General features: G+C 35.9%; 1 protein-coding gene across 1 annotated transcript in view; it reads left to right on the top strand.

Annotated features, from left to right (window-relative positions):
• Positions 1 to 13369, top strand: part of POLN (DNA polymerase nu) — an 88464-nt gene that overhangs the window by 51446 nt on the left and 23649 nt on the right. The window contains exons 18-20 of the mRNA XM_057374040.1: positions 3338 to 3420; positions 7568 to 7699; positions 10589 to 10699. Coding sequence (XP_057230023.1) covers positions 3338 to 3420; positions 7568 to 7699; positions 10589 to 10699 — 326 coding nt within the window. The remainder of the gene's footprint in view (positions 1 to 3337; positions 3421 to 7567; positions 7700 to 10588; positions 10700 to 13369) is intronic.

Raw genomic sequence — 13369 nt, 5'->3', positions numbered from 1 at the left:
AATCTGCCGCAAATCCTTTTTCCTCTTGAATTTTTTTTCTGCATCAATTTCTATATCATTGCATTAATAGTCTTCCTCTTACTCCAGCTGTGCAGACAGTGCTGGGTGAGCTGGAGTCACTGCCTCAGTGTCACTGCCCAGCAACTAAGACTATTTTATGCTCATTCACCTTCTTTTTCAGATTCAAACTTATTCCAAAAAATGCATCTCCACTAAAGATCTATTTTACACCCTACCACAGTTAAGCACTGAGTATTTTCATGCATGGATGGCTTGCTAAAAATTTCTTATGGAAGTGTGCAGATAACAATGTTTTTTGTCAATATCATGATGTTCCACGGTGAGTCCAAAGGCAACATAAAGGTTTTATCTTGAAATAGGTTCTCACAGTAGCCATTAAAGCAAATCAATTATCACAAACGTAAATTAGTTTGTACAGGAAACAAGATAAAGCAGAAAGCCCAATGGAGATTTGTAACATGGCTGTTGTGATTCTGAGAAAACRCACACCTCCCCTTTAGTTTTGTTATTCAAAGGAATAAATAGCCATCACCTCAAACTGCAGGAATGCCTCTCTGTGTTACAGAAGGAATCAAGGGCTCTAGTAGAAACCAATCATTGTTGATACAAACAGAAAAAATAGCATTTATTAGTAAAAAAAGAGAAAGAATAGTTATGATTAATGACTTCTGTTTGCTCAAGCAGTTTTGATTTATATAGCAATTTCATACCTTATTATTATGTATTCTTTCATGTGGTGCATAAATTTGCAAATACTCAATGGTAAATGTAATGCCTCTCTGTCCAGTGCTCACATTTCCCACTGACACACTTGGAGGTGTTGACTGGCCATTTTGGTTGTAACATTCTGTTAAAGGAAATATTTGATATAATGCTCTGAAATTCTAATTTTTTCTGTGTGTTTCATGACTAACCACAGACCAGGAAATGCTAAGTGACACAGTTGGATCRCCATGATTACATGATACATGTACATCTGCACCAATAACTGTGTTAGACGACGTTTTATTGTGATTGCTGACACTGCCAATCATAGTCACAGCAATAAGATTATTATTGTTTTTCCAGTCAGCCCTCCAAGTTGAAGCTTGGATAATGCAAAATCACACTTGAAGTTCTAGCAGTGCTTCTAATTGTGCACAAAATCCAATTCTAGTGTCTTTTTTCACTGCTAAAGCTTCTCTGGAACCACCAGTCCCTYGCAGCAACTCTCACCTCGTGTCTTCCTCAGTAGCATAGTCTGATAAATGTATGTTTCTCTCCCATGATTCTCACCCACTGTGTCCTTTCTGTTGTAGCCCTTCTTTTCCAGAGAAGTGAACAGCTGATGTCCCCACTGCCTCTCAGTTTTCTCTAGCATTAGACTTCAGTAAATCTGCAAGTGAATTCTATTGCTGTTCTCCCATTTCTTGCCTTCTCCAATCCTCTGGTTCAAATTATGCAGTATTAGGAAAGCAATATTATGTTTTCTATGGTTTCCCCAGTTTCAGCATTCCTCACTCTTARTTCTGCATGTCAGAAAGGTCCTCAGGTGAGATTTGTTCTCTCACCCGGTTCTATTTTCCCTTGGGATAGATGCTTTCTCAAGTGTCTGTGTAGCTCTCTGCCAGGTTCTTCAGGAAATTCCCGCGGTCTTTCTGCTGGAGATTGCTTCAGGAAATCCTTAATGATGTCTAGTTTCCTAATTCTGCACTTAATAGCTCCAATTGCTGTTTTATCCTTGTATTCAGGTACAACTGGGAATCTCAACCTACTGTATTCAAAAGGTTCATGAACTTTTGACCTGCCACAGCTACGAAAGTAAATAATAAGAGTCTCAAACTAGCAGAATGATTGAGTGGAAATAGTCTTCATTTGAGGTGGAAAACATTATTAAATGATCCAGTTCTTGTTTCTTTACTAAACTGAACRGTGAAAAGTCTGTTTCATCTTTGAGCAGTTAGTAGTATTCAAAGGAACAATGTGACCTTCTAGAAAATCAAAGACTTTGCCCAACACAGGCTTGAAGTTATATTAAATTTTATTTTTGCTCTTCAAAAAATCGGTATTGTCATAAAGACTTGCTTACATCTGATTTCGTTCAGGGTCTGCCTGTTTATCATTCTAAATGCCCAATTATACMAGCACTGAGCATAGGCTTGGCTAAAATCAGTGTATGGGCTAAGCAAGCAAAAATTGGCAGCTCTGCTGATTTTCTAGGAGTTTGTGTATTATAATAGTGGTGAAAGACTTTCCTTGACGAAGATACAGAGAAATACGCTGTTTTCTCGAAGCTCCTCATCTTAAACCTTCACACCAAAGTATCTTTCATAGCAAACCACAGAAAACTTAACTTTTAAAAATGCAACCAGACTCATGAAAAAAATGAACAGACTCATGGGGGGACTTTTTTACCAGATGGTTCAGATATCATCAAGTATCTCTGATAACAATTCATCTCCATGTCTAAAATACAATTTTTGTAGGTATTTGTTTTCTGAGAGTAAGTATATGATAGAGATTTTCCCCAACACTCTTTCATTTAAACCAAATGATTACTATTCTTCAGTGCTTTCAGTTGTTAATAATATCAGTATTMATTCTGAAGCTGCATTTGGATAAGGAAAACTATAGATGGCACATCCTTGATGATTGCAGAGTCRTAGCTTTTTATGTTTCACGTTGCTAAATCCATTAACACTTTTGTAGGACAATTTATGTCAGTTGGTGAAAGAATGGGAACTGGGAAGGAGGACCCTTGGCTAGGAGCAATCTGGATGCACTCTTGAGCTCAGAAACAAACAGCCACTGCTGCTGTTTTATGGAGCCTTGCWATTGTGGAGCTCTGTAAGGCATAAGGAACAAACAGTGCTTGCTTCTATCARTCATTTCTTGATGAAAGGTTGGATATTTCTGTCAGTGAAGCCCTGATAATAACCTTATTTAAACAAGCTTTAGGTCAGACTTACGCTCTGAGTCTCTAGACTCTCATGTCTTGAAGAAATGCTATTGCTGGAAATAATTAATTTTTCTCATGAGCCAATATTGAATCCTCCTCAATCTGAAGAATTAATAATAAGGTAGGTTTTTTCCTAACCAAGAATTTGATTGAAAAAGGAACAGATTAAAATAAAGAATTTAATTTTCTATGGATTGTCATTACAAAAATTTGTAAAGAAGTTGTACATTCCTGACTGACAATAAAAGCCCTTTAGGACTTCTATTCATATCTTACAAGTTTGTAGTTATTAAATTATTATTGGCTTTAAATAAGTTTTCTGTGGGAATAACAAATGAATATTAACTGAAAATGTATGATTTTTGTTTGTTTGTTTAGGAAAGGGATTCCAATTGAACAAGTGAAACATGCTGATAGGGAGCAAGCAAAACGCATCGTTTACGCTGTGGTTTATGGAGCAGGTAGGCATTTAAAAAAAAAAAAAAAACAGCTACTGTAAATGTATACTKTATTCATAATTTATATAAGTCAACTGAATTTCTAAAGGTGTGTAAAGGTTTGTCAGAGAATTACTTTTCTAAAATCCAGSGTTATTGAATTATCTACTCAGTATAAAAATTATGATATTAATGGAACTACATTGCCATATACAAAATTATCTGATTTACTAATTATTTGCTGCTAATATAACCAAAGCATTTATCTAAAATGAGTTTTATTTTGGATGGACTTGGCATACTCTTAGTATATAGATGCAGATAAGAGTAACAGTAATGAAGTTTAAACCTCCAATATTGTCTTAATGCACATTTATTGAATTAGGGAATGGCAGAGATTGGAAGGGACCTCTGGAGGACATCAGATCCAGCCCTCCTGTTCAAGCAGGGACACCTTGAACTGTTTGCCCAGGACTGTGTCCAGCTTTTCAATGTCTTCAAGGCTGGAGAAAGGGCTYTTCAAGGCTTCACAGCCTCCCTAGGCAACCTGTTCCAGTGCTCACTCACACCCTTACAGTATAAAAGTGTTTCCTTACTTTGAGTCTTAATGTTTGCTGCCACTTCTTCACAACTGCARAAAACTTAAAAAATCCACTGTTACCCTTTCTGCCTGACCAGGTCCTGGATAAGTCAAGATGTTCTGCATACTTTCCAAAATTGCCTACTATTTCTTAAATGATGCCCAACCCTCCTTATGCTTCATACATGCTTGGAATTACATTTTCTGGGGAGAGAGATGCTTTATATCATCAGCCTACAAGCTCTGGTGAATTGGTTTCAGTGAACAGCTGGCTGACTTTCTCTACAGAGGATGAGTTCTTGAAAAACTCGTTTAGGAAATGAGAGCCCTAGGCTGCAGGCTTTATGTAAGTTGGAAACATTTAATGCTRCATCTTAGGTTCCTGGTTGTCAATGCTTTCTAAGCCATCTTTTGCACTGAGTCCTTGAACCAAAGGCAGAATCAGCCAGGGTATTCCATTTATCATTTACAGCATTCAGTTGGGAAGAAATTATTCAAATTCAGCTCTCCAGAATATCTGTTTTATGTTTAGGGGTGTGTGTAGGTTGTATACACACCTATAAGAGAGTGTGTGTGTGTCTGTATATATATATATATATATGTATATGCACATACACCTGCATTTTTATATTTAGCTGTATTGCATTTGAAACATCTGTGTTTACAATCTTTATTAAAAAAGCCCAGCCCTAGTTCCCTACACTGTAGATTCAGACCTGCCTGTGCTGAGACTGGAACCAAATCTTCAATTTCCAGCCTGAATCGTTTCATCACTGGGTTATTTTACAAAATGCCAGCATTATCACCCCTGCCCCTTGGTCCATGCAAATGCTACACATTTTTTATCTCTTCTCTTCACTGTGGGTGGAACAGGCAGATACCAGATGTAATCAGATGAATCAGCACCAGTTGAATGCCCTGTAGTTCTGYATATAGTCAGAAATGCCTCAGTTCCTGGGGCTCAGTGGAGCCTATGTATGTCTACTTGTGCTAAAGAGAACTTTCATGTTTATATTTAAGCACAGTATTGGCATTCCCTCAGTTGCTCTGAACCAGGCACTAAACATTTCAGTACTTGATTTAAGTATCTCCATTTGCTTGTTTGCTTTGTGTGTCTCTCTCTCAGACAAGGGCAGTTGAAGCACCTCAAAGATAATAAGAAGTTTCCAGTYCATTGGAAGTGTGATCAGATCCTAATTAAGACATGAAATGATATCATTAAACCATTTAAATGGAAACTRGGCTGACAAAAAGTAATTGTTAGATACCTGAAATTGATGGACTRAATTCCACCCACAGTTTGTCTCCCTTCAAAAGACAGCTCACTTTTCATTAAGGAGACATTTTGACACTACTAAAGAGTGTGAAGAATATTTCTTTTAGGATTGAAAACTACAAAAACATTCCCTGAGGAGTTWGCCTGTATTATGCTTACAGGAGCTAATAAAAGCTTTTCATGTRGTAAATAGTAATCTTTTTTCCCCTTTTTGTTTTCTTAGCTTTAGGTTACACTTGGTTCATGTTTTCAAGGTCTTTTCTGTAATTCTGGAATATAATAAAGAAAGAAGAAGGTTGGTTATTAGGAAAAAGCTTTTCACCCAGAGGATGGTTGGGCACTGGAACAGCCTCCCCAGGGAAGTTGTCACAYCCCCAATCCTGACAGAGTTCAGGAGGCATTTGGACAATGCTCTCAGGCACATGGTGTGATTCTTGGGGTGTCCTGTGCAAGGCCAGGTATTGATTTTTGTGGRTCCCTTCCAGTTCAGGRCATTCTCTGAGTGTTTTTTCTTAGTTTGGAGCAGTTCAATTCACCTGCTTTTGCCTCAGTCATCTTGAGGAACTAAAACACAGGCAACTTAAATATCTGTAAAATAAGGAATTCATTCCATTCAATGTCAGTATGTTCAARCCCTGAATTGACACAGAGGGCTATCAAAATGTTTAAATGAAAACTAGTGCTGTTTTCAGTTTTGAAAGGTGATACTGCAGAATGGAGAACACYGTGACCCATAGGCTGCTGCTAATAATTCCCCAGGGACAGATAACTCAAGAAGAATGCTCAGGGAAGGTTTAGTCTGCTCCTGGGCATTGCCTGGCATGGCCTGTGCTCCTGCATTGTGGAACATGATCTGACACATTTATTTGGCTGTGCGTTCCTCTCTTTTTGCTTCCCAGGAACTGCATTTCCCTGGGTCCTTTCAGATGTCCTTGCTAATATTGTGCTTTAATTTTATTTTATGCAATTGTTCTGTGTATTAATAGTTCTTTAAATGGAAAATGTGGATGATCTTAGATGTTACAGTTCTCKGAGGAAGCTACAGTGGTCTCCTAGTTGTTATTAGTATGTGCTTTAGGAGATAGGTTTGTCATTTGCTGACCCAGGAAGAAAACCCAAATTAATTAGATGTCAAAAAAAAAAAAAATTACAGACCGATAATAGCTCAGCAAATCGTTGTCCTGGATGTCTGTGTGAATTTCTTCCTCTAGCACCTTGTCCAGACTGGTGTTCCTGCAGCTCAGTGCAGATCCTGGCGTGACTGAGAACAAAGTGCTACAAGAATTGTTCTGAAATGCACATCAGCCTGACAGTGATGGCATTTAGGTGGCAAAAATCCTTTCTCTTTTAAAAGTGCTAGCTAACTTTTCTTGACAGTCTTACCATGACAATGACTATTCTGTGCCTTTGGTGCCTTGAGATGTCACTTCTCAGCTTATGTTCTTTGCAGACAGTGCTGCTTCTGTGTTGCTGTGCAGCTGACATAAATATATCTGTCTTTCAAACTTCATATGACTAATGTTGCTGTATGTTTTATTTTTACTGGAACTCTTTGATTTATAAGTGGGTTTAAACKGTAGTTCTTAGTTTATATTTTCACACTGGAATATCTTCAGGTTTTTTCCACCTTTTCTTATAAATGCTCTTACATCCCGCATAATATATATTGTGCACCTATATCCTATCAAAAAGCTATTAATCTTTTTTCTCTCTGTTGAAACACTTTTTTTGTTTTTTCTTTTTCCAACCCTTTTATCTCAAAACTTGGACCCCCATTTTACTGAYATTGAGGAGCCTAAGAATCTTTGAAATCTGTGGGACTCAGACTCCAAATGTCCTTTCTAAATTCAGGCTGAACTCTAAAGGATCTAGCTAAACTCAAGCTCAAACATCTCCATCCATTTTTAGGTCTTCATTATATTTGTGTTTGTTTCAAATCTTTATCTGTTCTTCAAAGTTCGGAAATATCAACACTGAACTAGTAAAATTATGCTTAAATGAACACCATTGCTCTCTGAACAAAAGAGAGTTCAACTACATTATAGGGATAAATTATARCTAGGAATTTCTTAATTGCATATTTCCTATATACTTACTAATTATATACTTATTCCAGTAACTTCAGTAAAACATTCAAGCTCAGAATTAAATATTTATTTTGTTGCAATATGATTTTAGTGTATCAGATACATCCTCTTTCACAGAAGTAAGTAAAGTTAACTAATTCCACTAATTAGGCATGTAACAGTGCTATTGTATGTAGTGGTTTTCTGTTCTGATTTATTTCATAATAGAGATAATTTCTGTACCACCAGGTAAAGAACGTCTTGCTGACTGTTTGGGAATTACTCCTGCTCAAGCCAGTCAATTTATAGAGAGTTTTATGCAAAAATACAAGAAAGTACATGAATTTACAAAGAAAACCATTGAACAGTGCCGAAATAAAGGTAATCCAAAGTCTATGACCTTATTATGTTTACTGATCAGCCCTCTGTGACAGTGGTGTAGACAGAGAYTCAGCTTGACCCAAATTCAGATAGCTACAGGACAACAAAAATAGATGGAATGTCCTTTCTTGGTGATTGAGGTTTGGTTTTTTTTTTCTTTTTTTAAACCTAAAAGGAGCTGGTTAAGTCTGTCTGACTTTTCTCAGAAAGATACTAACAGAATAAGACATCTGTTCTCAGAGTGAGCCCCACTTAATGTCAAGTTGCAYTGCATCATTTTGACATATAATGTACTCCAACACAAGGAAAAGCCCAAGGAATCTTCTGCTTAATAAATTGGGTACATGGCTGCTGGACCATGGAAGTTCAGTCAATTACACAGCCAATTTTTTTTCTTTGCATCCATCAGAATTCATGTTCTTGAAGTTCAGGTGGTAGCTGTGATGACAGATGTGTGCAGAGTGCTTCTGGAGCCAGCAGCTGCAAACTCTTCTTGCATCAAATTTGTTGTTAGTCTACATATTCATTTATATTTAGTGAATCCTAGGAGTGCAGTAATTTGAGGAGAGAAAACATAGCTGCTTGAAATATTGTCTTTTAAAAACTGATTAGCAAAACTATMAAAACTGAGTTCTTTTGTTTCTTAATAGGGCATGCAGTACTAAGGCATTTTTTAGAAATAAACAGYAAATTTGCAATATAATATTACCCATCACTGTATGAGTCAGAAACATATAATTGACTTCTAGTCATGAAAATGGGTCGTATTCATTTTTTGTACTTTGTAGGACCTAAAAATCTGTTGTAAATGTGAACTGTCATTGTGTCACACAATTGCATTCCTTTGTTAATGTTACTTAAGAAAAGTGAGGTTATTTGACATCCATTTTTAGCTGTAATTAAGCCCAATGTAACAGACCAAGTAAAATRTTACAGATTTATTATATATTTATGATCTATTTAAATAAATTAGCATTCTTTTCTTAAAAGTGAATGAATTTCAGTAAACAGATTTCTGTGGTAGAGAATCTGGTTCATGAGTTCAGTAGACAAGAATGTCATGACTAATCTTCTGAAGTCATTGGAGCACATTTGTCTAATTACTTCTCAGTCCTTGCGCTCCTGTCTATCAACCATTTTTAACCATTGATGGTAGAAGAGCAATCTGTTTAGATTGTACAAGCTCTAGAAATCTGCAGCAGATCAAAATTATTTAATATTTTCCTTGCTAATCCACATCGGATTCTAACTTTCCAACAAAAACATTCCAGCCTATTGAGCTCATTATAAGGTAATTTTTCTTTACTTATCTGCAGTTCAAAGGTGAGCAGGACTCCTGGACTATTATTATTTAGGTGTTATGAATGTCTGATACTCCATGTAGACATGAGAAGCATATAAATAATTATTTTATGAGGAAGATATTTGTTAGTGTATATATTATTATATTGCTGTAATAATTTCATTAAATATGAATTATTGCTAATAATTCATATTTAATGGCATTATTGACATGCAAAAGACTGCATTAAGGCCTCATTCAGGCATGCCTTTGGAGATTAATCATTGACCCCAGGCACCTACTCTGCCATTCTGTTATGTGAATGATGGTGTTTGATGGGGATGCTGCTCAGTTGTGAGTATTGCRGGGATGATTCTCTTGTGGAGTCCTCACAGGAATAAGGATATTACAGCAAATCTAATTTTAACTAAGAATACAGTGTTTCAAGAATTCCAGCTTTAAATACTATTTTTCATGGGAAATGTTAGTTAATTTGGGAAGACTGATTTGCCAGGGAATATCCTTGCTTCCAGATGTTTCAATTCCTTATTTCAAACTGAAACTTTTGGTATCAGCATTCTTGGAAATTCACTAATTCACAAAAAGCTCAAGTAATCCATCCTCTGCACATGAGTCTGGGTATGTATTGTCCATAACAAGGTGATAATTTTTGATTGAAGAAGTTTCTTCGCCACTTGTGCTTGCATAACAGGGGAGATGAAACTGTCAGCTGAAGTCTGAACTTCCATGGTATCTGATGACAGTTYATGGGTAGTCAAGGTGATCAGAAGTATAAAGAAAGATTTTTTCAAGGTGTATTTTTAACATGGATGATTTTTAATTTTTCTTAAAATAAGAATAGAAGTTTATTTTTGAAGATAAGCTAAGTTTTGCGTGTGTTATTTTGACAAGAGGATCCTCACATCTCTTTTCCTCTCTCAACTCCTCTCACTTGCCTTCCAAAATAATGCTTTTTTAGCAAAATACGTCATTAGGCCTAACATAAAGCTGTAACTGTGTTTTAATGTTTCTTTTAAATTTAAAAAATCCCACCACACTAGAGTTAAAGTTTAGCTGTGAAAGGAACACAGAAATAGTATATTAAAAAAATGGAAAAAACCCACCATTTTTTTATCCCTAAAAAACTATTTTCTTTTTTTTGGAAATATTCATTACTGATTTAATTACTCTACAAATTGATTTTTCTTTACTATTCCCAAGTAAACTCTTCATTGTGTGGAAAGCTCTAATTATGGTTGATAATAGATAGCTAATTCTGCTAGGTATTTATAGTTTCATCTCCCACAGAGAGAGTTTGCTGGTTTATCAGTAGACATTCCTAATGAAAATTTAACAGCTCTAAAGAACAGAAGTTTTTTTTTGTATAATGTGTACCAGTTCTCTGAATAAAATAATTCTTAAACCAAAAATACAGTAAGCATTTAATATTTAAATAAGCTCTGACTATTTTCAGAGGACAAAATATTAAATTGGCTCAGGCATCACATAATTACAATTACCTGCATTGTCTTCAAAAAGAATTTTTGAAATTTAATTGTAGTCACTCTGTGTCACGTAATACTAATTTTTTATTTAAATCCTACAAGGTTACGTGGTTTCCATAATGGGACGCAAAAGGCCACTGGCCAATATCAACGCACAGGATTACAAGCAACGCACTCAAGCAGAGAGACAGGCTGTCAATTTTGTTGTTCAAGGTAAGGAGCTGCCTCCCTACCTYACTGTCTACCTACCTGTACCTCTGCTTGGCTTTAGTGGGCAACAACTCTGATAATCTCAAAAGAATGAATATTCTAGTAGTCTACTGGAGTAGGCGTGAGTTTTACTGTGAAAAAGAAGTTAAAATTATATATTCTATCTGCCTTGGAAATTGCCAGTAAACAGAATAATATAATGATGATATTAATAACAACAGTATAAATGTTCTAATACACTGGAGTYCTCTGTGATAGTTAAATGTAAGTATTGATACAAACTATGTATAGAGAGAATACCTAGAATTCAGTTTTTCAGATGCAYTGTTTTTTTGAACACTTTCCCGTCTAGGTTTTATAGTTAGTTACTTTTTATAGTTAGTTACTCCAGAAGGGTTTCAAGCATTAGGCTTCTTAGAGATTCTAGCCTTTATTTTGTCAGGTAGCTTTACCTTAAGAAATAGAGAATGTTACAGTAATTGTGCATTGTTATTATTTATTTTAAAATGCAGCTCATTCTTTGCAAAAACTTTCAAACTTAATTCTGTGGAGGATAAGAAAAAAGGTGGTTTTTTTTCCACAACAAAAACACTAACATATAGATTGGAAATGAATAAGTCAGCATTATGTGCTCACATGTTAGTTAATCTGATGCGTTAACATTCTCTGTTTAAGTCACTTGGGGTTCAGGTGTGTACAAAATTTAGCTGCCCAAAGGAAAAAAAACCTGAACTGTCAGCCCAAGACTGAGATCCCTTCKATCAAGCTGTCCCTTGGAATCGTTTTTTTTTTTTTTTGTTGGATGACGCTGACAGGGTTTTCTTTAAGTTATACTGGAAGTGTGCAATTTACAGGCAAGGAAKAAGTGCTTTCTAGACATGGTGAGGGGATTCTCCTTATAAAGTGATTTGAATTTTCCTTTTGAAAATATAATTTTCCTCTTCAAATATTACTAATTTTAATGTTTCATTTTTTAAATTACTTAAATATTTATATCATGTTAGACACTCCTGAAGTTCTGTCGCTACAAAGATACCTACAGATTTARAATTCTAATTCCAATTGTAATTCTCATTTGGTGAGTCCTTCAGAGCACACAGTGTAGCATTAATAAAGAGACACAGTGCCCTCTGAGCAGCACTTGTAATGTCCATCTGTCCTAAGAGCTGGAGCAAGGCTCACAGGACTGTCTATGAAACTCTCACTTCTATGTACCTGCAATAATTAGATTGCCAGATCTCACTGTGAGTTCACAAAATGTAATATTAGAAGGTGTGGTGAAGCAAGGATTGAAACCTCTAAAATATTCAGTATCCTCAAATTTTATAAGAAACTTCGTTCTAGACTACAATGATTTTTTAATTTTAAGATTTCAGCCATGAGATAATATTTTAAGACTGTACAAACTTTCTAAACTATGATAAAACCTTTTATCACTTTTAGTGTACTAAACTGCATTTAATATGTGTTTTACAGTTATATCTAATAGTGTAATTAATTTAAGTAGTTTACATTTTGATTACTGTAGCAGCGACTGATAGCAGAAGACTTCAGGTGCATGACAATACTGAGAGAAATGTAGAATTGCAGCTTTTATGTACTACAGCTGGGTTTCTCACACTTCTTTTGTAGTGTTTTTTCTCTTTTTGAATATTTCCCAGTTCAATAGTTTTCACCAAYGTACAGCATATTATTCTTCAGTTATAATTCAGCTCTACCTATCCCCATAGACCAAACAGCTCATTTTATCTTTAATTATTTATTTATAATTATTGTCTTTATAAAAWGACATATAAAAAGTTTAAAAGACAATATAAAAAGTTTAAAATAGCATATCTCTAAAAATCATATCTCAGTAAAAAATATTKTGAGAAGTCTTTCATATTTTATTACTCTATATTGTTTCATGAAGAGTATAGCTAGAACATATATTTTGTGATGAACTAAATGCTCAATATGGTTTTATTCTCACAATCACTAAAATGTTCACCTGACCTTGGCTGAAACATCCTTTCTTACTTTTTATATCAGTTATCTCTTTCTGTAAAGTGTTGAATAATTTGATACATCATTTGAACAACAAAACAAGATGAGTATTTGAGGCTAAACCTGCAATCAGGCATTGCCATCTTGATCATCAGCTGTGGGTCTGCACATGGTACAGTGAATGAGTAAAACAGAGTCTTAGCATGGGATTCAGAGGAGGCAGTTTGTAATTGGAAACTGTGGAGAAAGAAGAGATGTTAGGTCTTTGTCCTTGTTCTCTTCGATATTCTCCCCAGCCAAAAGGGCCAACTGTATCCTGGGGAACATCAGGCACAACATCACTGGACAGTCAAGGGAGGGGATTGTCCTACTCTGCTYTGCACTGGTGCAGCTTCACCTCGAGTCCTGTGTGCAGTTTTGGGTGCCTCAATATAAGAAGGACATCAAACAATCAGACTGTGTCCAGAGGAGAGTGACCAAGATGCTAAAATGCCTTGAGGTTGAGGCTTGGGGGCATCTGAGGTCCCTTGTTCTGTTTAGCCTGGAGAAGAGAAGGCTGGGGGGTGACCTCACAGTCACAGAGATCATGGTCTACAGGTTCCTCCAGGGGGGCAGTGGAGAGGGGAATGCTGATCWCCTTTCTCTWGTGACAGCTGTAGGACCTGAGGGRTTGGCATGAAGCYRTGT

Source organism: Malurus melanocephalus, unplaced genomic scaffold, assembly GCF_030028575.1.
Source record: "Malurus melanocephalus ecotype Western Australia unplaced genomic scaffold, MMel_1.1 scaffold_214, whole genome shotgun sequence".
Taxonomy (NCBI): domain Eukaryota; kingdom Metazoa; phylum Chordata; class Aves; order Passeriformes; family Maluridae; genus Malurus; species Malurus melanocephalus.
Note: the sequence above shows the minus strand (reverse complement) of the source record. Positions and strands in the feature narration are given on the sequence as shown.